This window comes from Grampus griseus (assembly GCF_964374135.1).
Source record: "Grampus griseus genome assembly, chromosome: 2".
Taxonomy (NCBI): domain Eukaryota; kingdom Metazoa; phylum Chordata; class Mammalia; order Artiodactyla; family Delphinidae; genus Grampus; species Grampus griseus.
The window spans coordinates 147,399,310-147,426,345 of record NC_139018.1 but is presented as its reverse complement, the minus strand read 5'-3'; the positions used below and the strand labels follow the sequence as shown (position 1 = coordinate 147,426,345).

The window sequence follows — 27,036 nt, the reverse complement described above, 5'->3', positions numbered from 1 at the left end:
GTGAGGGTGTTAAGACAACTTTCCACCGCTCCTTGGATTTCAGTGTAACATTTAATAAAGGAAGTTAATTTTGTGAATAAAAATGAGTAGAATACACCAGAGAGAATTAAGCTTCAAGACTGAAAGGCCAATAAAAAAGTGATCATTCAACTTAAGTTTTTGTAAGAAAAGGATTTGGATTTAGATTTTTTTTTATATATCTTTATTGGAGTATAATTGCTTTACAATGGTGTGTTAGTTTCTGCTGTGTAACAGAGTGAATCAGCTGTACATATACATACATCCCCATATCTCCTCCCTCTTGCATCTCCCTCCCACCCTCCCTATCCCACTCCTCTGGGTGGTCACAAAGCACCGAGCTGATCTCCCTGTGCTATGCGGCTGCTTCCCACTAGCTGGCTATTTTACATTTGGTTGTGTATATATGTCCATGCCACTCTCTTACTTCATCCCAGCTCACCCTTCCCCCTCCCCGTGTCCTCAAGTCCATTCTCTAGTAGGTCTGCATCTTTATTCCTGTCCTGCCCCTAGGTTCTTCAGAACCTTTTTTTTTTTTTTTTTTTTTAAGATTCTATGTATATGTGTTAGCATACGGTATTTGTTTTTCTCTTTCTGACTTACTTCACTCTGTATGACAGTGTCTAGGTCCATCTACCTCACTACAAATAACTCAATTTCGTTTCTTTTTATGGATGAGTAATATTCCATTGTATATATGTGCCACATCTTCTTTATCCATTCATCTGTCGATGGACACTTAGGTTGCTTCCATTGGACTTAGATTCTTGAGTTGTATCAGTAGAAGCAGGAGTCGGGAGGACTAGACAAGCTTTGAGAAGTCGCCTCCACTCCCACAGCCTCTTAAAGGATCATCCCCAGTGAGATGCCCGTGTGGTCCCCACCCTCCCACCAGGGAGCCCCTGGCAGCAGGGTGAGTCCCACATGGAGCCCTCCCCCACTCACTGCCCAGTGTCCTGCTTTCAGAGCGTCATGAACATGATGCACGTGATCAGCATCCCGTACTCGCTGATGAAGGTGAACCCGCTGTCCTGGATTCAGAAGGTCTGCCAGTACAAAGGTGCGTTGCGGAGGCTGCCCCTTTAATGTCACGCCATCCTGCGGCACAGGCGGTGACTCACTTCCCCCCTGCTTCTCCTTCAGCAAAAGTGGCCTGTGTCAAATCCAGGGACATGCACTGGGCATTGGTGGCACACAGGGATCAGAGAGACATCAACCTCTCCTCTCTCCGGATGCTGATAGTGGCCGACGGCGCAAATCCCTGTAAGTGACGGCACCAGGCAGTCAGGAGGGGGCCTCATTCTCCAGGTTTCATTCTCTGGGGTTTGATTTTTCCCTTTTCTAGTCTTTACCTTAGTGAAGAAGTGGCCTTAAGATAATAGCCAAACAGTATTACTCAGCGTAGCCTACGGGCACCAGGGCCTGAAGGTCCAGACACAGCCCTAGGGTTGAAGTCCTAGCCCTTCCACTTCCTGATTCTGAAGAGAACATATCTTACTTGTTAAAATTCTTCTCCTTTTGTTAGCTGCAAGATGGTACCCAGTCATCAGATTTTATGAGGATTAAATGAAGCAATCCCTGTGTACAGTTCCTTGGGATATAATAAGTGCTCAAGAAATATTAACTATTATTATTTTATGGTCCATAGTAGTTTTATTGATCAGGAAATTTGATTTGTCATTTTTAATGGAATTTTATTATCAAATCCTGTAGCAGAAATTACCTAGGTAAAATAAATTAGCAGTTCCACAGAATACTGTTAATATACCTTGAAAAATATTTCAGTCAGTTGAAACAAAAACCCAGCTAGCTTGTTTTTTATGAGAAGAGTATATAAGCGAGAAGCAAAGTGAATGAAGTGAATTGAATGAACAATGTATGTTTCTGACCACATTTGTAAACTCTGCAGCATATATATTTGTAAATTAAAGCAGTATATACTTTCTTAAAGAACATCTGATATGCAAAAGTGGACTTGCAAACAGGTGATTTTGTATTAGTTTTATAAATGATGCTTCCATTTACAAAATAACTCCATAAATTGTGGGCTGTTTAGTACACAATTGATTTTGCCCATAACTCTTCAGAGTAATATGTCTTACAGGAAGCAAGATAAACCTGTATTAGGAGCTAGTTTAGCTGATAGGTTCCTAGTAATTATACCTTGATCTCATCACTCATATTAATATAGAGAAATGTTTTCTTCATTTAGTTGGGTTTAGATTTACTTATTTCTTGGAACATGCATGTTGAAAATGGTAGAACATGTCTCAGAAAAGTTATTAAAGTTAAGTGCTTCAGTCAGCAGAAAGATTTTAAGTATAGAAGTTGCATTTTTTAAATTCTTGAGTTCTGTGTTTGAGAATAATATTATCTTTCATTGTAACACGAGTGATAAGTTATATATTAAATAAAGTATTTTTCCATGCTGCCTAACTCCCCATGTGCCTAGATCCTAACTTCAAAAGCATTTTATATTATGGGATACTTTTAATTGTCCATATTGCTTCGCCTGTCTGATTATCATCCCCCCTTTCCCTCTAGGGTCTATTTCTTCCTGTGACGCGTTTCTCAACGTCTTCCAAAGTAAAGGTCTACGCCAGGAGGTCATCTGTCCATGCGCCAGCTCACCAGAGGCTCTCACCGTGGCCATCAGGAGGTACTGCTGTGTTAACTCAAGTGGGCAGCCTGGGGAGGGGTCTCATTCAGCAGCTAACAGAGACCCGGAGCCATCGCAGTTCATCTTAGTGTGAGAATAAAAACAGGACCCAGATTTTCCAGACGAGTTTTTATTCTAGTGTATTCTAGAATGGATTCTCTTAAATAGTCTAGATTCGTTAGTTAGAAACTCACTTTTCACTCTGGAGGTTCGCTGTAATTCCCGAGTGAGTGGAAGTCTGTCCACAGGCACGCTGAGCAGTGAACCTTGTCCTGGCAGATTATGCACATTTTCATTTGCTTGTATTAGGCTCAGGTTTAACTTGAGGATAGAACAGAGTAAATGTTGGATGAAACGAAATTTTTGTGGCCACCCCTGTGCCCTTGGACATGCGGGTTTTATGTCATCTTCATTTTCTGCAATACTGCACATACTGCACTTTAAAAACTGGTTTTCTGAGCTTTTGAGCAGCTCAGCAGCACATCAGAGGGTTCTGGGGCCTGGAATCTCCCGCTGTGTGGGGCTGGGCTTCTGGGGCTCTTGCTAAGGCCAGCAAGCACAGTGAGTGCCCTTGGTCCTAGGTCACTCCTGCATCACTGCCTGCTTCAGAGCCACTGGGGCCTGTCAGGGACAGGCCGTGGTACGGCTCATAAGAGCTCACCCTGCCCAGGGTGAGAAGGGCTAGAGCGGCCTGTCTGACCGTCAGCAGCTCCCAGTAATCCACACTAACCTGAGAAAGGAGGGTTTGCATCACCCAGACGTTTGCAGCCTATACATGACTAATTCGCCAGCGTCTTTGGGTTCTGTCTCTAAGTATGTTTTATTTCGTGTCACACCAATGTGCTCTGTTGTAGCAGTGGATGACAGAGCTTTCGGTGGACAAAGTGCATGAGTTCTGCTCTTTTTACTGAAAGGTTGGGATTCGCAAAAATATTCATGTAAAGGTTGCCCTTAAAGAGACACCTTCTGATGCTTTTAGGAGTTTGTTAATGTGAAATTAACCAGGCCGCCTAACAGGTTGAGAAACTGAAAACCTTTAAAGTATCAGAAGCAACTTTTTTAAAATAAATAAATTTATTTATTTATTTATTTATTTATTTTTGGCTGTGTTGGGTCTTCGTTGTTGTGCGCAGACTTTCTCTAGTTGCGGCGAGCTGGGGCTACTCTTCGGTGCAGTGCGCAGGCTTCTCATTGCGGTGGCTTCTTTTGTTGCGAAGCATGGGCTCTAGGCGCGAGGGCTTCGGTAGTTGTGGCACGTGGGCTTGGTAGTTGTGGCACGCAGGCTCAGTAATTGTGGCTCGCGGGCTCTAGAGCACAGGCTCAGTAGTTGTGGTGCACAGACTTAGCTGCTCCACGGCATGTGGATCTTCCTGGACTGGGGCCCAAACCTGTGTCCTCTGCGTTGGCAGGTGGATTCTTAACCACTGTGCCACCAGGGAAGTCCCCAGAAGCCACTTTTAATTTTGAGTGAACCAGAAATTAAAAGTCTATAACGTAATTTAAATTGATGAGGAAATATGGCACCATTAACCAGAATCCAGTCTTCATTTTTTAAAGGATGGCATTGTCGTCCCCAAAAGAGAAGGTTTGCAACAAATAATCTTCTGAGATTTATGTCCGACCTTGGAGTACAAAACACATCAGGATTGCAATAGCAGATTTGCCATCACGTTGTCCTGCAGAAATCAGTATTCAAGTATGTGTCTAATTTGACTCTAAGGGGACTCAGCCTCCGGAAGCATGTTGGGGCCAGGAGTCCCAGTTTGAGCCCCGCCCGCTGGTGGCTGGCCCCACGATCCTGGGCACATTCCTTCTCTCCAGGGCCTCGGTTTCCTTCACCAAGAAACAAGGGGCTTGGACTCAGTAATCTCTCAATTTCCTTCTACCTGTAAATTTTTAAGATTCCACAGTTCTGTGAAGTAGTACCATTGCCAGAGATGATTCACAGAATGAATGATTCATTCATGTAGACTTGTTATGATCAAATGATTTGCTCATTTGCTTTTCCTAAAAGTGTTTTCTCTGTGCCTTTAAGGTATGTTGTATAGATTATGCCAGAGTTGATTGGCAGAGGGGGAAGGGATGAGCAAAGGAGGTTTTTTTTGAAGATGACATGAAAAATAATGATATTTAATTTGTTCAAATTCAGATTTTTGTTGTTTGATTTACATTCTTATAAGGTACATAAGAACATACTCAATAGAGCTGACCATAACCTGCTACTCCATAGAGCTGTAGTTCCCAGCCAAGGCAATTTAGAAATGCTGGCAAGACCTCATTTTAACACAGCCTCCTGACTGACGTCTGAGAATGTCATATGAATGAAATGCCGCTTATTTAAGTTAAAAAGTAGGACTTGAGAATTGGCATTTCTTACAGCTTTAGACAAAAAAAGAAAAAATGATGTTTATAGGTGCTGCCTCATATCTGACTCATATCTAGCTGATATAAGTGCAATCCACGCTGTTAACAGTCTGTGCAAAAAGCTTTCAAACTTGTAAAAACTATCTTCATATGGGAGTAACCATTTATAACATTGTATCAGTTATATTTTCCTAATAAGTTTTTTAACCTTTAAAAAACTTCAAGTTATTTTTTAGGGACAAGGATAGTCATAGGGAGGACAAGTGAAGAAAAAGTAGGCTTCTTAGTTTCAAACGGTGGACAAGTGAATTATTGTTCTTACAGGAAAAAAAAGATCTTCTAAACCTTCTTCATGATCTTCCAGTTGTGGCTGCTGTTATTCAGTCTGTCAGGTTACGTGCCATTATCAAGAAGCCAATACTGTCAGCTCATTAGCATCAAATAAGCTAATAAATAGTGTGAGATCTCCATTAGTTTATGGAATGTTATCCCTGCCCTTCAGTAATAAATGATGTGCATGAATTGAGTGAGACCCAACATCAGGTCTTATTTTCTTCAAATAAATTTTCTTCTTTAAGAGGACTTCATCTGTGGGCCAAAGTAATGAATGGAATTTTTATTGTCTGGTGGTAAAGCTCTTGTTTTCAGAGAAAAAGTAAGACGCATATACTGCACTTACATGTAGTCAGCCTAGAGCTTTAGTGCTAGAAGGATGTTCATCTGGTTTCATTTTATACATGAAGAAAAAGAGGTGCTTTTCTAGTCTAATAAATAGTTCCAAACAGACAAAATATAGACAATAGAAGATTCAGGGCTTTGGCAATCTGTGGTTTATATAAGCAGGGTATTGACAGGTTTCAGTAGAAAGCACTCCAGAAAGCAAGGTAAACCTGAGGGCTTCAGCCTGTTCTCAGACCAGCACGTGCGCCTCTGCTATGTGGATCAGCAGGCAGGAAGAAGCAAAGGATTTTTAATTGTTTCTCTAAACATGTTTTAAAATCTTCTATAAAATCTTTCTTTAAAAAGATTAAAAGTTTATTAACAAAACTAGGCAAATTAGCCAGGAAGTAAACCCATGCATGCACCTTTGGTCAGTTAATCTATGACAAAGGAGGCAAGAATATACAGTGGAGAAAAGACGGTCTCTTCAATAAGTGGTGCTGGGAAAACTGGACAGCTACATGTAAAAGAATGAAATTAGAACATTCTCTAACACCATATACAAAAATAAACTCAAAATGGATTAGAGACCTAAATGTAAGACCAGATACTATAAAACTCCTAGAGGAAAACATGGGCAGAACAGTCTTTGATATAAATCGCAGCAATATCTTTTTGGATCCATCTCCTAGAGTAGTGGAAATAGAAACAAAAATAAGCAAATGGGACCTAATGAAACTTAAGGCTTTGGCACAGCAAAGGAAGCCATAAACAAGACAAAAAGACAACCTACTGACTGGGAGAAAATATTTGCAAATGATGCAACCGACAAGGGATTAATTTCCAAAATAAACAGCTCATACAGCTCAATATCAAAAAAATGAACAACCCGATCAAAAACTGGGCAGAAGACCTAAATAGACACTTCTCCAAAGAAGGCATACAGATGGCCAACAGGCATGTGAAAAGATGCTCAACATCGCTAATTATCAGAGAAATGCAAACCAAAACTACAATGAAGTATCACCTCATACTGGTCAGAATGGCCATCATCAAAAAGTCTACAAATAATAAATGCTGGAGAGGGTGTGGAGAAAAGGGAACCCTCCTACACTGTTGGTGGGAATGTAAATTGGTGTAGCCACTCTGGAGAACAGTATGGAGGTTCCTTAAGAAACTAAAAATAGAATTAATCCCACTCCTGGACATATATCTGGAAAAGACAAAAACTCTAACTTGAAAAGATTCATGCACTCCAATGTTCATTGCAGCACTATTTATAATAACCAAGACATGAAAGCAACCTAAGTGTCCATTGACAGACAAATGGATAAAGAAGATGTGGTACATATACACAGTGAAATACTACTCGGCCATAAAAAAAGAACGAAGTAGTGCCATTTTCAGCAACACGGATGGACCTAGAGATTATCATACTAAGTGAAGTAAGTCAGAGAAAGACAAATATCATATGATATCACTTATATGTGGAATCTTAAAAAATGATGAAAATGAACTTATTTACAAAACAGAAACAGACTCACAGACATAGAAAACAAACTTACTGTTACCAAAGGGGAAGGGGGTGGGGGAGGGATAAATCAGGATTTGGGGATTAACAGATACACACTACTATACGTAAAATAAACAGCAAAACCTACTGTATAGCACGGGGAACTATATTCAGTATCTTGTAATAACAAGATACTTCAGTATCTTGTAGCACAGGGGTATCTGTGTGTGTGTGTGTGTGTATTTATATCTCTGAATCACTTTGCTGTACACCGGAAACTAACACAATATTGTAAATCAACTATATTTCAATAAAAACAAAAAAATCCAGATTTCTAAAGCAGAGACATTGAGTTGTGATCACTCACTTCATAAAAAGGATTATTCCTTTTGGGGAGACATACCGGCATGCTTTCCAACTTTGTTTCTTTTTAATTTGAAGGTCCAGTTGGCTTTATTAAGCAATTCATGAATTGGGCTGCATCCCATCTAGCAAGTAGAAAGACGCTCCTAGGGGTTGTACAAAATGGAAGGTTTTTGTAGGCAGGAGGTGGGTAGGGTAAGAAGGTATTAGCAAAAGAAAAAGAATTGTTTCAGTGTGGTATGTTTCATTCCTTTCTCCTTATTCTCCTGTCTGTGACAGGTTTTTGGTTTGTGGTTGCCATGAGGTTCATATATTTCAACCTGTGTATATATGCGTCTGTTTTAAGTTGATGGTCACTTAAGTTTGAGCACATTTTAAAACCACTCCATTTTTATTCCCCCCCATTTTGTTTTTGATGTCATATTTTACATTTTTTTAATTTTCTGTGGCTTAACTATTTATTGTGGATATAGATGATTTTACTACTTTTGTCTTTGAATCTTCCTACTGGCTTCACAGGTGGTTGATCCATTACCTTTACTATATGTTTGCCTTTACCAATGAGATTTTTCCTTTCATAATTTTTTGTTTCTAGTTATGGCCTAGAAACCATAAACCATTTCTTGTAAGAATAGTTTAGTGGTGATGAACTCCTGTAACTTTGCTTGTCTGTAAAGTTCTTCTCTCTCCAAGTCTGAATAAGAGCTTTGTGGGTACAGTCTTCTTGGTTCTGAGTGTTTCCTTTTAGCACTCCGAATATATCTTGCCAGACCCCTGGGCTGCAGAGTTTCTGCTGACAAGTCAGCTGATAGTCTCTATCGGTTCTCTGCATGTAAATAGTTGCTTTTCTCTTTCTGATTTTAAGATTCTCTCCTTATCTTTAACCTTTACCATTTTAATTATAACGTGTCTTGGTGTGGGTCTCTTTGAATTCATCTTGACACCCTCTGTGCTTCCTGGACTAGGATGTCTGTTTCCTTTCCCAGATTAGGGACGTTCTCATCCATTATTTCTTCAGCTATAGGTTTTCTGTCTCTTCTCCTTCTGGGACCCCATAGTGTGAATGTTCACGCACTTGATGTTGTCCCAGAGGCCCCTTAAACCATCTTCATGTTTTTTCTTTCTTTTTTCTTTTGCTGTTCCTATCGGATGATTTCTACTACCCAGTTTTCCAGATGACTGATCCATTCCGCATCCTCTGATCTGCTTTTGGGTCCCTCTAGTGTTGTTTTGATTTCTGTTATTTTTCAGTTCTGTTTGGTTCTTTTTATATTTTATGTGTCCTTATCAAAATTCCCACTGAGTTCCTCCATTCTTCTCCTGAGTTCAGTGCGCATCTTCATGACCACTAGTTTGAGCCCTGTCTGGTAAATTGCTTATCTCTGCTTCATGTAGTTCTTTTTCTGAGGTTTTGTCTTGTTCTTTTGTGGCTTTGGCCAGGTGATGTCGTGTCCTAGAGGTGCCCTGTGGTTCTGGAGACCCGGCGCCTGCAGGCGGCACACATCTGCCTGGAGTGCCTCAGGAAGTGGTACTTCACTTCGTTGCAGTAAAATGAACAGAGCATCACTGATGACTGGCCCAAAGCAGCCGGCGAATTCCCACATGCAGAGAGAGATTCTCACGGTGGTTAATACTCCATTGTGCTACCCACCAACCCATTTTGGTTTTTGATGTGACTTGAAATGACAGACTTCATGCTCACCATATCCAATAGGAGAGAGGTCCTAGGAGCAGAGTTCAGGGTACAGTTCAAGACCGACAAGTGCTTGCCAAGTGTTCGCCGTGGTGTTGTTTACCTTGAGTTTGTCCAGAACTGTGTACATTTGAAAGAGTGCTTTTCAGTCTTCTCATCTTGATTTTCACAACCACCTTATCTGATAGAAAAGGCAGATTGTAGACTTACTTTCTAATGGACCAGTTAGCCTCTGAGACACTCAGTTTCTTTGCATGTAAACGAGGCCGTGGATATCTGTGCCTCCTACCTGTGTCTGACACACCAGGCCCTGGTGCCCACACCCATGTCTGCTCCAGGCTGTGTGTAACCACTGTCCCTCTTGCTGCTCCCACCACCCACCCCCCCAAGGCGTCACATCTGTTCACTGTCCATGAGAAGTTCAGGTTAGACCCAGGGGCATGCAGAGACCGAGGGCTGGTCTTCATCTCTTAGATCTTGGCCACTGTTTGTGGACTCAGTTCTCCTTTCACGTGGGAAGGAGAGTGGGGGACAGAGTGGTCACGATTTTTAGTTTAAGCCTCCACCCCCGTGATCATCCTCTCTTACTTACTATTCAGTGAAGCCATGTGTAAACATACCCCACACCTCCCGCCAGCCTCCAACCTTCTTTTTCTCACCTCCCATCCGATTCACCAGGGAACATCCAAGCCCAGCTGTTTCTCCTGCCTCCTCACCGGGGTTCCCAGCCTTCTGCCTGCTCTCCTTCCTGACCAGAGCCTGCAGGACCCACAAGGCCATGCAGTCTGGCCACACCCCCTCTTGGCCCCTTCTCCCACTGCCCCATCCTCCCTCCCCGCAACCAGACCTCCTGGTCTCTGCTGCCCGCTCTACCTGGTGTGCCCCCAGGGTGGCACGGCCAGAGCTCTGTCTTTGCTCACTTCGGCGAGGCCTGCCCTGACCACCCCCCACAGAGTGAACTCGCCCCTCCCACGCTTGTGTGACTCATTGTGATGCCCTCTCAGCATTTGCCACTTTCTCATGCGCTGTGTGATTTACTGGTGTATTATTGTTTATTCTCTGTCTCTGTCTGGTTAATAGTTGGTGCTTAGTATATATTTTGTTAATAGATGAATGAAAGAAAAATTAAAAATATGTAAAGTGAGAAGTAAAAGTTCCTTGCCAGACACGTACGATGACCCTTCGTAATGTACCAGCAGCAAGTGCTGTGAAGAGTTGAGCCTTTTCCCGCGTGTCTGTGTCAGGATGTGCACGCCCACCTAAGCAGGAAGATGCTCCCTTGCAGTTTTACCTGAGAGTAGTCATGCGGGGTTTTGTTTGCTTTCATTTTACTTGATGATCTAGGTGCAGCTAACAGCCTAGAGTTCTGGTATCATAATCTGGTCTCCTGAGAAAACAGCACCAGCAGAAAGCTGTGTCCTTACCCTCCACGGCCCCCATGAGGCTGGTCATGAGAAAGGCTGAGATGAGGGAGGAAGCGGGGGAGGGGGGAAAAGGAGTGGGAGAAAGAAGGAGGAAGTGGAGGGGAGAGGAGGAGGGAGAGAGATGGGGAGAAGGCGTGGACGCAGGTGGGGTCTGGGGCAGCAGTCTGAGGCTGTCAGGGTGATGTTATAATGGCAGGGAGAGAGGGGGCTTCATCCATTCCACAGGAGCAAGCTCTGGACCCCAGAGTTTGTGCAGGAAACTTGCTTCTGCCCGGGCTCCCCGGAGCCATGTGTGGGCTCTATGTGCTGCATGCACAGCCGTGGAGGGTCAGGAGCTGAGTAGAACACAGGCATGAAAAAACATAGGAGGACATGGGTCCTGCCACCTCACTGTCTGCACTGAGCACATACGGTAAAATCGCCCCCGGCCCGCGTGCACAGCTCTCAGGCTCCAGTCATCTGGCTTCCACAGCCCCTCCCCAGAGCCACCCGCCCTGGTTGGCTGGGGTGTCTTCTCAGACCACCAGTTTTGTGATTGGCGTCTCTCAGGTTCCTGAGTAAACCGAGGGACAGGGATGAAAAGATGAAAAAAGGTACAATTTTAGTCTTCTAGGTAGAAATAGGAATAATGGTGTGATCAAAATTTAAATAGCCCCCTGGTCGCTTCTTATTTCATGTTCCGTTCCCTCGCCTTGATCATATTTCTCAGTCTCACCGAGATGGTTGTCATCTTTTTATCTCGTTATTATGCACGTGCTGCGTGTTGGAGCTACTGAGTGCTGGTTGTGCAGAGCATGGCCTCTGCACCCGGCTGTCGCTCTCAGGCTCTGCGTGGAGGTGAAGCCAGCGACAGGGGCTCTGTTTCAGGGGTAAATATCTTTAGGAGAGAAACACATGCTAGACTCCTGTTTAGAACCTGTTTCTTTCATTGTCCTTGTTTCTTACGTGCTTACATCATTTTCAAGCAAACTTGATGAAAACACTCACACTTACATTTTTGTGAATGTCCTCCTCTGCAGGCTGTTCTCTGTGACCTGTGAATAGAGGACAAATTCCCCATTCCTGGTGTTCATATACACGACTGTGTCCACAGAAAGGTTGGAAAAAGTCTTGCTTTTGGAAAATGAGCCTGTGTGTTTACACCTATTTTGTAATACTTTGTGCTTATTTTCTTCCTAAAACTTGAAGTGAACTTTCCACACATAAGAAGTCAGAGGCCCGGTTATTAAGTAAAAATAGCTTTGATCCATTCTATTCAAGCCATTTTGACTGGGGGTCCAGGAGGCCTAGTCATTGCTCCCGTGGATTTTGATGTGAGGACAAAATGGATGCTTTCTTAAATGTTATAAAGTCATCATGGGAAGCATTGCAATCCTCACTTTGTCTGCTACTCAAAGGATGATCTTTAAAGGAAAAAGGAAAGAAAACAAAAAATGAGTGGTTGGCTGCCACGTCACCCTATTTTGTGGCTCATCCCTTCACTCAAATGGGATTGGGGGCTGATGCTTTCCTTTGCACTGTCGTCTGAGTGTTTGTGTCCTGTGCTTGAATAACCTTCCCAGGACAGCTTGTTCTGCCCTGCGTTGAAGAGGAGATTGAACTTGCGGTAAGGAGCTGGGAGCAGATGATTGCCTGCTTGGCTTTTATCCACTTAAGTAGAAAATGACACTCAGTTGTTGCCTGTGGTCCTCAGTGAAGAAAAACTGCAGATGCATCTCCACTGCTCAGATTTACAGGGCCTTGGCCCTTCTGAACACGTATCACACGTATCACTCTGTGATTCTCTTCTGTTATAATGTTTGTAAATCTGCAAGCTGAGTTGTTACAAGAGAGCTGCATAGGCAGTCGGTGGGTTTGGGTGGAAGCCCGCAGTGCCGTGTGCAGGGCCAGCCTTCTCGAGCTGGTCTGAGCTGGTCCTGCCAGAGTGGACGCCGGTCCTGGTGGGTTGGTGCCCGTGGCCATGGCCATTGAGTATCTTGATGTCACTCTTCTTGAAGACGACGGAACACCTCTCACCTACATGAAAGGGAATGTGGAAGGCTCTGGGGTGCACAGAGAATCATGGTCATCTTAGGCCTCCTGCTTGAAAATGGGCAGGATGTGCAGGCGCCCTAGAGAGCTGACAACAGGAGCCTGGCCGAGGTTTGGGCCCCCAGGTGTGCTGCCCAGGCTGTGTCTGACTCCAAGACTTGCCCCATCAGCATTCCCCTCAGGAGGGATGCTCCCCAGGAGGAAACAAAGGTCAGCCCAGGAAATGAGTGGGGTTTATGCAGGATGTTTGAGTCAGAGAACTTGATGGAACAAGGACAGGAGACGTGCCTGTCTTCACATGTGTCCGTCTTGGTGAGTGTCCGTTGCCACGCATGTCTGAGTGCACATGTATCTGTCTTCATGCATATGTCTTCTTGTGTGCCTGAATTTACGTGTGTTTGTCTTCCTGTGTGCCCTTGTTCACATGTATCTAAAGTGTCCACCTACACACGTGTCCACCGGGTGATGACAAGAAGCCATGCTGCTCTCTGAAGTCTGTTCTGGCTTCCTGTGGGAGGCTTATTTTTACCCAGGTATTTAACCTGCTTCCATCTTTTTAAAATTGTCATCGTCCAGGTAAATGTTTTGTATTTTCTTTTTCTCTGAAGATTAGTTGTAGAATAAAAACTATTGGAGAAATATGGATTCGTGATGCCTAAACTCATCAGTAGAATTACAAAACTGGGGGGTTTCTCCTTGGTCACTGTCTGATTATGTCTCTGTCTCCTAGAATATAGATGATAGAGTCCATTTTTTTAAATCTACATTGTGATAATACTGATTGAACTAAAAAAAAACTTTATGTAGCCCTTTCAACTGCAAGGTATTATTTCAGTACCTTGACACTTTGGTGATAAAAAGGTAATAATTATATAACACAGTAATTAAAACAGTAATTCCAAAGAATGGTGAAGATACCCCCTTGCCACCATAAATATCTTCCACTTTGAAAACAGCTAACCCAGAAGTTAGAAAGCTGGGCAAAAACCACGGGCAAAGACACCAAACATGGCACTGTACTCAGCATATAGCACCCATCTGACACTGAAATTTGACGGTTTCTGACAGGGGCAAACCAACCAGTGATCCAGAGTGACAAAACAGTTAACACAGCCTATGAATTGAAGTGGGGTTTTCAAGAATGTTTTTGACTGCCCAAAAAAGTCAGAGTTAGAGATCCATAATCTTATTTTTAAAACACAAGAAGATAAAAATATGTTGTTTGTCATTTTATCTAAAAATTTAGATAAAATTTTAAAACTTCTCTAACACAAAATAGTTTGGAGATGATAACCATCTAAATTAAAATGACTTAATGAAGTAGCAGTAAAGAGCAGAGTAACAGTGTTATCTTGTCCTGACCGCGTGTGTTTGAGTCTGTTCTGCTGTGTTTGGTGTTGGACTAAATTGCGCACAGAAGTTTGCTTTGGTGGAGACTGAGATGCACAGAGAGTGGACTCTGGGAAGCAGCCTCCCGGACTTGCAGGCTTGCTGGTTCTGACTGATTGCCCTCTGATGTGGAAAAGTAGCCAGGACAAATGGAAAACACAGCTTGTAAACAATTTGTATGGTGTGATACCTTTTCTGGCTGGGAGAAAATTAACCCTCTCTAAATAATATATTTAGCAGGAAGAAAATCTGATAACTGCATACTTACTGGGTAGGTGAGGATGTGATATAGGGAAAACGGTCCTTTCTGTGTTATATAGCTCTTAAAATGGGTTGATTTTTTTTTTAATGCTTTCATCAGAGAAAAGGGAGAACATTACATTAAAATAACTTATAACTTGGGGAGTACTGTGTTTCAACCTTGTATCTTTGTTGTCCTGCCTGTCCGAGGGCCTGGAGGATGGCGGTGGCACTAAAGAGGTGTAGTTACCCTGTTGAATCCTGGCAGCGGAAATACTCGTAACCCTTGTTGCTGACTTGGCATCGATGCACATTTGAGTCTGGCCAGCTGTTTGCAAACTGCTGATGTGTTCATTGCGTGTATAGGAGCTCTTTCTTCAGGCATTGGCAGAAGCATGATCAACTCAAGTCGCATTGAGCGTGTTACAGAGGCTGGAAATGGCATGACAAGTGGACAATGGGTGTAAACTGCCTGATTGAAGGCCATCCCCGGCAGCTCGTTCTTGGTGGGGCCGAGCACTGAGCTGACTCCCCTCTTCCTTGGCTGCAGCTCGGTCTTTTCCCCTTTCGCCGCCACGGCAGTGTCGGCCGTTCCTAGCTGTGTGCTTTCTCAGAGTGTGAAGACCAGTTCTGCGTAGTCCTGAGATTGCCGGGACGATTCCTCCTGTAATTGGTGTTCTCTGTGAGATACAAGCACACCGTTCACCTTGGAATTGAACCTGAAAGTTGACACATGGGTCTGTGGCTCTCTTTGCCATTATTTAATCTACTGTTTTTGATCATGAAAGTGGATGTTCTGAAATTCCTAGGAATTTTGCTTGTTGGGATTGGTTTTTCCTCCCTCACCTAGTTTATCTCCTCGGACTTTTTATTTCCTAGGAAGGTGTTAATGGAGAAAAAGATCATCTGACTTGGTTAATAATCCTGGAAATACAAATTGAAACAACAATGAGGAATGCATTTTACTCACCATATTGGGAACAGTTATAAGGTTGGTGATCAGTGTCGGCACGAGTGTGTGGAAACGGGTAAGGCTGAGGGCAGCTTAGCACCAAGGTGGAAGGCACGGGTGTTCTGAAGCCATTCTGAGCATGCTGCCTGGCCAGCCCCACCGCTGTTGCCTTGGCGATGCCCTTCCTGCCTGTGAGTGGGGGACAGTTGTGTCTGTCCCACAGGGTCGCTGTAAAGAGATTAGTTAACACTCGTAACACTCGTAAACGTCCACGGTGCAATAGACATGTCTAGTGAGTGAAAAAGTAATGATACTCATCCACTCTTAGTGGAATTGCAAAATGACCTAGTCTTTTGGGAAGGTACTTAGACTTTATTAAAATTTTAAATGTATATGCTCTTTAATTCCTCCATCCCCTTTCTAGATATGTATCTTACAGAAATATTTCTAAATGCATACAGATTAAATGAAATAAAATAAACATATATTCATATTACTGAACACCATCTAATAATTAAAACAAGTCAATTCATTGATGTGTCCAGTACGCATACTATATATGTTCACATGCACACACTCCTGTGGGAAGATCTGCAAGGTATTCGGTGACAAAAGCAAGTTGCAGAAGAATGTGCATGTTGCGGTTCTGCTTCTCTGCGGATGTAAATACATTTGTGTATGCACGTATTTTATAGGTAAATGGGTATTAAAGAGGCAGGAACTTCGTATTTAGTGTGGGTAGTGGCTGCCTAGGGGAGGGAGTGGGTCTGAAGGGGCTGGAGGATAAGCAGGGTCTTTCGCCTTTTGCTGTATGTTCTTGTGCAGTGCTTGCTTTGTCCATCCGAAGGGTGTGCTCACATGTTACTCATATCACTGTTTTAAAAGTTCACGAAAAGAAAACTTCCAGTGAACTAAAAAGTGCTTGGTCTCCTAGGCCAGAGGCAGGGTAAGTGTTGGGAAAGGAGACAGGATGGTTGGGCAGGGGCTCTGCTGTGGGTCTGAATCCCCCCAAGCCCCACCACTCACACAGGCAACTAAGTTAGCATTTCTGTGCCTTGGTTTTCTAATCTGTGAAATGGGAGAATAGTAGTGCCTGTGCAGGTTCGTGATAGTGAGTAAGTCGGTGTGTAAAGGGCTCAGGACTGTTCCGGCACATGAAACACCAACTGAGCACAGCTCCCCCATCAGGAGGGAGGGGCTGTCGGCAAGCAGGTCCTGAAGAGAGGTTGGGGGACAGAACCGGGAATGCAGTTGTCTGAGTGAGCGGGGGCAGCGAGGCCGAGTACTGTGCCTAGGAATTCAGGTGCTTCTGTTCTGCCTTCTCGCATGTGTTTTGCAAATCTGCCAAGGGAGAACCTAGGTGTCTGAGTGTCTCTGACTAGCAGGGGACTCTAATAAATATAAATACACAGCATAGGTTACGGTAGTGCCAGATTAGTGCCATCGGTTTACATTTTAGGTGAGTAAACTCAGTCTTCCATAACTACCATTTTACAGATGCAATTGAAAATTTCCGGTAGCAAATGGAGTTCATGATTTTAAGGTATTTAAATATTGATTCTTACTGTTATTAAACGTAGGAAAGTGGATCTCGTAACTCAGACAAACTGTACACTCTTGGGTCGTAAAGGAACTTCTTCCTCCAGCTTCTCGTGTGCGGTACTTGCTGGTCACCACAGATCAGTTCTTCAGTCTTCCCATACTTGGGATATGTCTGGGCTGATCCAGCATTTTGCTTTCATGTGGCTTTTTAAAATGAAAACAGGCACACTTTTTTTTTTTAACATCTTTATTGGAGTATAATTGCTTTACAATGGTGTGATAGTTTCTGCTGTATAGCAAACTGAATCAGCTATACATATACATATATCCCCATACCTCCTCCCTCTTGCGTCTCCCAACCACCCTCCCTATCAGACCCCTCTAGGTGGTCACAAAGCACCGAGCTGATCTCCCTGTGCTATGCTGCTGCTTCCCAAAAGCTATTTTACATTTGGTAGTGTATATATGTCCACACCGCTCTCTCACTTCGTCCCAGCTTACCCTTCCCCCTCCCCATGTCCTCAAGTCCATTCTCTACGTCTGCACCTTTATTCCTGTCCTTCTCCTAGGTTCTTCAGAACATTTTTTTTTTTTTTTAGATTCCATGTATATGTGGTAGCATACAGTATTTGTTTTTCTCTTTCTGACTTGCTTCACTCTGTATGACAGACTCTAGGTCCACCCACCTCACTACAAATAACTCAGTTTCGTTTCTTTTTAAGGCTGAGTAATATTCCATTGTATATATGTGCCACATCTTCTTTATCCATTCAGCTGTGGATGGACCCTTAGGTTGCTTCCATGTCCTGGCTATTGTAAATAGAGCTGCAGTGAACATTGTGGTACATGACTCTTTTTGAATTATGGTTTTCTCAGGGTATATGCCCAGTAGTGGGATTGCTGGGTCGTATGGTAGTTTTACTTCTAGTTTTTTAAGGAACCTCCATACTGTTCTCCAAAGTGGCTGTATCAATTTACATTCCCACCAGCAGTGTATGAGGGTTCTCTTTTCTCCACACCCTTTCCAGCATTTATTGTTTGTAGATTTTTTGATGTTGGCCATTCTGACTGGTGTAAGATGATATCTCATTGTAGTTTTGATTTGCATTTCTCTAATGATTAATGAAGTTGAGCATTCTTTCATGTGTTTGTTGGCAATCTGTATATCTTCTTTGGAGAACTGTCTATTTAGGTCTTCTGCCCATTTTTGGATTGGGTTGTTTGTTATTTTGATATTGAGCTGCATGAGCTGCTTGTAAATTTTGGAGATGAATCCTTTGTCAGTTGCTTCATTTGCAAATATTTTCTCCCATTCTGAGGGTTGTCTTTTCATCTTGTTTATGTTTCCTTTGTTGTGCAAAAGCTTTTAAGTTTCATTAGGTCCCATTTGTTTATTTTTGGTTTTATTCCATTTCTCTAGGAGGTGGGTCAGAAAGGATCTTGCTGTGATTTATGTCATAGAGTGTTCTGCCTGTGTTTTCTTCTAAGAGTTTTACAGTGTCTGGCCTTACATTTAGATCTTTAATCCATATTGAGTTTACTTTTGTGTATGGTGTTAGGGAGTGTTCTAATTTCATTCTTTTACATGTAGCTGTCCAGTTTTCCCAGCACCACTTATTGAAGAGGCTGTCTTTTCTCCATTGTATATTCTTGCCTCCTTTATCAAAGATAAGGTGACCCTATGTGCATGGGTTTATCTCTGGGCTTTCTATTCTGTTCCATTAATCTATATTTCTGTTTCTGTGCCAGTACCATACTGTCTTGATTACTGTAGCTTTGTAGTATAGTCTGAAGTCAAGGAGCCTGATTCCTCCAGCTCCGTTTTTCTTTCTCACGATTGCTTTGGCTATTCAGAGTCTTTTGTGTTTCCATACAAATTTTGAAATTTTTTGTTCTAGTTCTGTGAAAAATGCCATTGGTAGTTTGATAGGGATTGCATTAAATCTGTAGATTGCTTTGGGTAGTATAGTCATTTTCACAATGTTGATTCTTCCAATCCAAGAACATGGTGTCTCTGTCCATCTGTTTGTGTCATCTTTAATTTCTTTCATCAGTGTCTTGTAGTTTTCTGCATACAGGTCTTTTGTCTCCTTAGGTAGGTTTATTCCTAGGTATTTTATTCTCTTTGTTGCAGTGGTAAATGGGAGTGTTTCCTTAATTTCTCTTTCAGATTTTTCATCATTAGTGTATAAGAATGCAAGAGATTTCTGTGCATTAATTTTGTATCCTGCTACTTTACCAAATTCATTGATTAGCTCTAGTAGTTTTCTGGTAGCATCTTGGGATTCTCTATGTATAGTATCATGTCATCTGCAAACAGTGACAGCTTTACTTCTTCTTTTCCAATTTGGCTTCCTTTTATTTCCTTTTCTTCTCTGATGGCTGTGGCTAAAACTTCCAAAATTAAGTAATAGTGGTGAGAGTAGACAACCTTGTTTTGTTCCTGATCTCAGAGGAAATGGTTTCAGTTTTTCACCATTGAGAACGATGTTGGCTGTGGGTTTGTCATATATGGCCTTTATTATGTTGAGGTAAGTTCCCTCTATGCCTACTTTCTGGAAGGTTTTTATCATAAACAGGTGTTGAATTTTGTTGAAAACTTCTTCTGCATCTATTGAGATGATCATATGGTTTTCCTCCTTCAGTTTGTTAATATGGTTTGTGACATTGATTGATTTGCTTATATTGAAGAATCCTTGCATTCCTGGGATAAACCCCACTTGATCATGGTGTATGATCCTTTTAATGTGCTGTTGGATTCTGTTTGCTAGTATTTTGTTGCAGATTTTTGCATCTATGTTCAGTGATACTGGCCTGTAGTTTTCTTTTTTTGTGACATCTTTGGTTTTTGTATCAGGGTGAGGGTGGCCTCGTAGAATGAGTTTGGGAGTGTTCCTCCCTCTGCTATATTTTGGAAGAGTTTGAGAAGGATAGGTGTTAGCTCTTCTCTAAATGTTTGATAGAATTTGCCTGTGAAGCCATCTGGTCCTGGGCTTTTGTTTGTTGGAAGATTTTTAATCATAGTCTCTATTTCAGTGCTTGTGATTGGTCTGTTTATATTTTCTATTTCTTCCTGGTTCAGTCTCGTAAGGTTGTACTTTTCTAAGAATTTGTCCATTTCTTCCAGGTTGTCCATTTTATTGGCATATAGTTGCTTATAGTAATCTTTCATGATCCTTTGCATTTCTGCAGTGTCAGTTGTTACTTCTGCTTTTTCATTTCTAATTCTATTGATTTGAGTCTTCTCCCTTTTTTTCTTGATGAGTCTGGCTAATGGTTTATCAATTTTGTTTATCTTCTCAAAAAACCAGCTTTTAGTTTTATTGATCTTTGCTATCGTTTCCTTCATTTCTTTTTCATTTATTTCTGATCTGATCTTTATGATTTCTTTCCTTCTGCTAACTTTGGGGGTTTTTTTGTTCTTCTTTCTCTAATTGTTTTAGGTGTAAGGTTACGTTGTTTATTTGAGATGTAGCAGGTGCACTTTTAAATTTATTTATTTATTTTTTTGGCTGTGTTGGATCTTCGTTGCTGCACACGGGCTTTCTCTAGTTGTGGCGAGCACGGGCTACTCTTCATTGTGGTGTGTGGGCTTCTAATTGCGGTGGCTTCTCTTGTTGCAGAGCATGGGCTCTAGGCGCACGGGCTTCGGTAGTTGTGACTCATGGACTCTAGAGCACAGGCTCAGTCATTGTGGCTCACAGGCTTAGTTGCTCCGTGGCATGTGGGATCTTCCCGGACCAGGGCTCGAACCCATGTCGCCTGCATTGGCTGGTGGATTCTTAACCACTGCACCACCAGGGAAGTCCTAAAACAGGTGCACTTTTAAATTATGTTACTTAGCTGGAGAATTCATTTGCTAGGGCTGTTATAACAAAGTACCTCAAACTGGGTGGCTGTAAACAATAGAAATTTATTCTCACAGTTGTGGAGTTTGGAAGTCTGAAATTAGGGTGTCAGGAGGGTTGGTTCCTTCTGGGGGCTCTGATGGGAAATCTGTCCCGGGCCTCCCTCCGGCTTCTGGTGGTACCAGCAACCCTTGGCTTGCAGACCCATAATCTCTTCCTAACTGACTACTTCTGCAAAGACGCTGTTTCCCAGTAAGGTCACATTCAAGGTTCAGAGAGTTAAGACGGGGACGTGTCTTTTGTGGGGACACAGTTCAGCCTACAGCAGTCACTTAGGCTTATGATTTCTGACTCTCATGTGGGGTCTTGACCGAGGACGAGGGTGAGGGAGCCCTGGCCGCAGAGGGTTCCTGCAGGACTCCTGTCTTTCATTTCAAAGGGTTGATTTGTTGGGATCTTTGGAAAAGAAAAAAGCCAGGAGATCAATATCAGTTCCAGTGTTTGGGGCTCATTTCCAGGTGGTTTCATGTGGGTCTTATTATTTGGGCGACTTTCATTTTACATCCTTTTAGCACTACTCTTTTTGATTGTTACAGATGGAATAGTTCGATTTTCAGACTCTTATACTTCTTTACTTTTTAAAATTGAGATATAATTGACATATAACATATGCTTCTTTTTTAAATACACCAGTTACTTCACTCAAATTAGATCTCTTTTTGCAAATTTTAACTTCTGTGTTTTCCCATTTATGGTTTTAGTTTCATTATAAACTTTGATGATACTTTAAAGCCATATAGCAAACTTCTATTTTTTTTATTTTAATTTATTTTATTTTGCGGTTCGCGGGCCTCTCACTGTTGTGGCCTCTCCCGTTGTGGAGCACAGGCTCCGGACGCGCAGGCTCAGTGGCCATGGCTCATGGACCTAGCCGCTCCGCGGCATGTGGGATCTTCCCGGATCGGGGCACAAACCCGTGTCCCCTGCATCGACAGGCAGACTCTCAACCACTGCGCCACCAGGGAAGCCCGAAACTTCTATTTATAGTCCATATTTTAGATCCTAAAACTACCTTAAGCATTTGTATATGGAAAATTAGAGAAACAAATGTGATGTTTACCTAAACTGCACTCTCTCACTTTGCTTACATTGAAGAATCTTTAGCTTGCAGGGATAAAATCCATGATCTTAGAAATGTTTTAATTTATTTGTTCCCTGATCTAGTCAGCAGACATTTATTGCTGTACACTACTCCAGGGGTGGGGGCTCTGCAGTGACCAAAAGAAAACCCTCCTGCCCTCCTGGAGGAGACGTGGACAGATAGTTAGATGGTTCCTGCTATGGAGACGGGACCACCCTGGAGGACAGTGAGGGAGAGGGCCACGAGGCCGTCTGCCAGAGGCAAGAAGGAGGCCAGGGCCCCGGAGGGGGTGGGCTGGGGTTTGGAGGGAGAGCAGGGCTGGATGCTGCGTGGAAGCAGGGAGAACAAGAGCAGAGGTGAGGCCGGGGCAGCCTCAGAGCCCATGGACGGTGGCGAAGGCAGACCATGGATGTGGTGAAGCTGTACTTTCCCCCAGCCATCAAGCACTTTATATGTGGTCTCTCATCCAAATAATTGCCGATTTTTACAAATACTGAGCCTGTGCCCACACAGTGCACGTCTGGCCTGGAGGCCACACAGGCAGTCTAGCATTTCTGCTCACTCCTGTCATCGTCCTTCTTGGAGACGTGACTCTCCCTTCTTAGCCGTTTTCAAACCTGGGAAATCCAACCTTGCAGAGAAAGGAGTGGGTGCGAAAAGGAGTTGGTCGTTCTCTGGTGGACACATGTAAGGGGAGGGCAGGGGGACAAGGGAGTCCCTCGGCGTCTCTACACTTCTCAGGAGCCCAGAAGTAGAAGGAGCAGACATTGGTGTCTCTTGAACAGAGAAAACAGGTGCTGAGAAGAGCACAGGGACGTGTGGCAGCCACACCTGCCTTCAGAGGCCTTCAGGGCCCAAAGGTGCAACCTTGGTGTGCATGCAGCATATTTACATGCATATCTGTGTTCAGACAGCTGACGTGCTTCTAACCAGACGCAAACTGCCGTTACAGGCCCACCGATGACAGCAACCAGCCCCCAGGCCGCGGCGTCCTCTCCATGCACGGGCTGACCTATGGGGTCATCCGGGTGGACTCGGAGGAAAAGCTGTCTGTCCTCACCGTGCAGGACGTCGGCCTCGTGATGCCTGGAGGTGAGCGCGGGTACAGGCGCAGAGTCAGAGCCCAGCCGGGGACCAGCTGCCAGTGCTGCCCTGGCTGGCATCCCTGTCCCCGGCTGTGAGCGTGCCCACCTCGGCCTGACCTCCAGTCTGGTCCCATGTTCGCCAAGCTTCAGCCCAGGAGGTGCGGTAACACGGCCCCTCCTGATAAAAGAAAACCCAAAATGTTCATGAGGCTGAGGAAAGGCCTCTATGTCACATGCACCCTGGGACCCCAGGAGGCACCCGGGGCCACTCTCCACCCCCAGAGTCACCTGGGCAACTTCTCCCCATGCAAAGGTCAGCTTCTTGCTGGTCGTCCTGGTGCGCTGGGGGCCAAACCCTTATGGAAGCTTGCCTGCAGCACAAGAGCCCTTGTTTAAGTCACAGAAATCATTTCCGCGTTGCATACAGACAAGCTCCCGGCAGAAGGACCTGCCTTGATGAAGCCCTCTTGCCTCTCCACCCCTGCCCTGTGCTGGGACACCTCCTGAGGCCTCGCGGGGGCCCCAGGGAGTGCAGCTGGAACAGCTCTGCTGGCAGGAAGGAGCCCCGGTCTGATTTGTAGGGCTCCCTCCCTGGCCCTGCCTCTCCTCACTCTTCACATGGCGTCCCCGGGGAGTGGGCCCCCTCTCCTGGGGCAGTTCCTCCAGAGTCTGGACCTTCTCCTGATGAGCCTCCACGCACATGGGTGTTGTCTCGCCTCATCAGGGGGCAGTCGCATCCACATACAACCTAACCCCAAAGCCAGGCACATGCTCAGCTCAGCTGCAGCTTCAGCCAGGCCTCCTGGCTCCATTCCTTTCTTGCTTTTTCAAATAAAGAAATTCCCCGTGGTTCCAACCTCAAAAGATGAGAAAACTGTACAGTGAAAAGCCTCCTTTCCAGCCACTGGAGGCAACCACAGTGGAGACATGCAGGCAACATGTACACAGATACAGACACACACAGACACACAGACACACACACACACAGACACACACACACACACAGACACAGACACACACACACACACACACACACTGGCATATTCTTTTTCCTGTTTCTTTAAAATTTCACGTAACAATAGAGCCCTTCGTGCCTGCTCATATCTTGAATCTTGAAGCTCGTTTGTTAGCAGCACGTGAAGAGCTCACACATTCCCTTCCAGGCTGAGGAGCATTATGGTGTTTGAACACATAATAGTTTATCCAAACCCTTTCCATTGGGCGATTTTCCACTTTTTGCCCCTGCAGTGTGGTTGATGCAGTAACTCATCTGTGCTCCAGCCTGCAGAGGTGTGAGGAAGAGCTAACAGGGAGAGTTCTAGAAACGTGCAGTGTGAAGGGCACACACCCAAGTGACTCTGATGAGGCTGTCCTTCAGAAGGATCATAAGGATTGATATTCCTGCTGCTAGCGGGTGACGCCCCTCTTTCTCCACTCCCTCATGCCCAGTGTATTTTCAGACTTTCTGATTTTTACCAGTTTGAGGGGTAAAGAATACTTTGGTGTCATTTTAATTTGAACTTTTCTTACCATGAGTGAGCTGAAATCTTCCCATGTTTTGAGCGGGTCTCTTTTTAGACACAGCACTTCCTGTCACCTAACACCAACCTGGGGATGAGGGGCAGCCTTATGACTCTTTCTGCCCAGCTCAGCTGTCACTCGGTGCACCCACAACCTCCCTGAAACACCAGCTTCAGCCCTGATCGCTGGCGCTCTGCAAACAGGAAAATTAGCATCCGCCAGCCTTCCCTGAAGGGCACACCTTGACGGGGAATCTGAGGTCAAAGACTGAGATTCCCGTGGGATGGGGGAGGCGTTCTGTTTGGAAAAGCCTGAGAGGCTGTTGAGCAAGTGTCTCCTGCTCGTTGGTTTCAGGGCTCAGGCTGCATCTTGGAGGCTGTGTGGGCTGGCTAATGACGCTCAGCGTGCGGCAGTGACGCTCAGGCGTGTTCTAAGTGTCGTCCTCATGTCTGGATGGCAGAAACGGTTACTCCCTTTACATGCCATTTACACACTAAAATTAAAGCAATTGGAATTATTTACTGATGTCACAACTATAAAATATGAGGTTTTGCTGCAACATGGAAACTCACTTGCCTCAGGGACTGTGAGGACCTGCTCGCTTTCACCTGTGGTTTTGCTGCAGACACTGCTTCTGCTCGTTTGGGTTCTTTTTCATATTCATTCATTTCTTCTCTCTGACTCCCTCCCTCCCTCCCTCTCTAACATCACTGTGCTTCGTTTTGCGTTCAGCCATCATGTGTTCGGTGAAGCCGGACGGGGTTCCCCAGCTGTGCAGGACGGACGAAGTCGGGGAGCTCTGCATGTGCGCAGTTGCCACGGGCACGTCCTACTACGGCCTCTCGGGTATGACCAAGAACACCTTCGAGGTAGGTGGGAGGTGAGCCCTGTCAGACAGCCCTTGCCAGGTGCGTGGAATAGACGTGAAAGAGAAGATGGTAATTTCTCAATAAAACGTATTCATAGTGATTAAAATGGCTGCACTTTCTCCTGCCGTTATTTTTATAGTTTTCAATACATTTGACTCAGCAGCGTTGTTTGCACCTCATAACCAGAGTTGAGAAAGAGCAAGTACAGTTTTTTTAAAAGGGGCCTTTTTGTTCATTGCCATTCTCACCTGTTTAGGAAGAGCAGCAGCTGACAGGTGGGGGCTGGAGAGTGTGCACGGCCGTGCTAGGGGAGGGAGCAGTGGCCCCCTTGGGGCCTGTCAGCCTCGGCCAGACATGTACACTGCACATCTACCTCTACCACACGAGTGTGTGTCTGTGCCGTGTGCACATGGGTGTGGCATGCAGTTAGCACACACATGCACACACTGCCCAGTAAACCCAGCATTCTCAGAATTCGTATCATTTCACCAAGTGTGCCTGACCTTAGAAGGAGCACACTTTGACTAAGTTGTATGTCAGCAAACATGAGTTGTTTGGGGATACATTTATTAACATGTAGAACTTCAGATGTGAACACATGTGGTGTGGTGCCTTGTACAGGCAGCTTTGTTGAATGTAGATTCAGGTTTCTAAGTGCCCCTGAAACAGCCAAACACAGTCTAAAGAAAACTTATCTCCTTTTCTTTGCGACTTACCTGTCGGGTGGGTTGAGGAAACTAGGGATCGAGTTTGAACTCGTGGTGGGGCCTGCTTCCTCTGTATTTTTCTTTTGAGTGTATTTCCAGTAAGGAAAAATAGCATTTTAATGAACAGGAATTACTTTACAACTGACAGATGTTATTTAAAATGCACCTTGCTTCTCCACTTAACCATTTTTATGCTGTGGTTTTATAAGCAGAAGAATGAATTAGTGTCTGTTAGACAGTGGCAGGCCTCTTCAGAGGCCCCTGCGCATGGGCCGGTGGGACGAGCTGTGAGAGCTGGGGAGGGAGGGGAGGTGCCCGCAGGCTGGCGCTCACAGCAGCTATGCGGACCTGGGCTTCTCCAGCCAGGGTCAGGTGAGGAGACCCAGCTCGGGGGAAGCAGGACCAGTGGGCTCCAAGGAGGAGGGTGGAGGCCGGGCCCTGCTGGGCACTCAGAGCTCTTTGTCCCCAGGTGTTCCCGGTGACGAGCTCGGGGGCCCCGGTCAGCGAGTACCCCTTCGTGAGGACGGGCCTGCTGGGCTTCGTCGGCCCTGGGGGCCTTGTGTTCGTGGTGGGCAAGATGGACGGGCTCATGGTGGTCAGTGGGCGCAGACACAATGCCGATGACATCGTGGCCACAGCACTGGCCGTGGAGCCCATGAAGTTCGTGTACAGGGGAAGGTGAGCGCCCTCTGTGGTTGGCACAGTTCTCCGCAGACTACACTTTCTGTGTAAAACTGCAAAAAATTGCTTAAACTAACGGGACTTGGTGTCCTCCTCTGTCAAATGAAGCCACTGGACTCTGTTACTTCTGAGATTCCATGCAGTTCTGAATGTCCAATTTTATGAAACTGTTCTGAGCCCCGTAAATATACTTTCACTAAATTCTCTTCCACGTTAAATAAGAACGTCCATTTGAAAATCTTATTTTTAGTAAGTAACTACACAGAGAAAAGAGCCAAGCATTTCTCTTGCTGCAGCTCATTCACCCAGAGGTAACAGTTGAGCCACAAACTGCCT

At 44.5% G+C, this 27,036-nt stretch overlaps 1 protein-coding gene across 7 annotated transcripts in view; it reads left to right on the top strand.

Annotated features, from left to right (window-relative positions):
- Positions 1-27,036, top strand: part of DIP2C (disco interacting protein 2 homolog C) — a 401,012-nt gene that overhangs the window by 261,452 nt on the left and 112,524 nt on the right. For all 7 annotated transcript variants that reach the window (XR_014296333.1, XM_082647854.1, XM_082647852.1 and 4 more), the window contains 6 exons: positions 985-1,078; positions 1,162-1,281; positions 2,563-2,677; positions 22,790-22,929; positions 25,176-25,312; positions 26,489-26,697. Coding sequence is in view for 6 of the 7 variants with exons in the window: in XM_082647854.1 (XP_082503980.1) it covers positions 985-1,078; positions 1,162-1,281; positions 2,563-2,677; positions 22,790-22,929; positions 25,176-25,312; positions 26,489-26,697 (815 nt within the window). In the remaining variant the exon portion in view is untranslated. The remainder of the gene's footprint in view (positions 1-984; positions 1,079-1,161; positions 1,282-2,562; positions 2,678-22,789; positions 22,930-25,175; positions 25,313-26,488; positions 26,698-27,036) is intronic.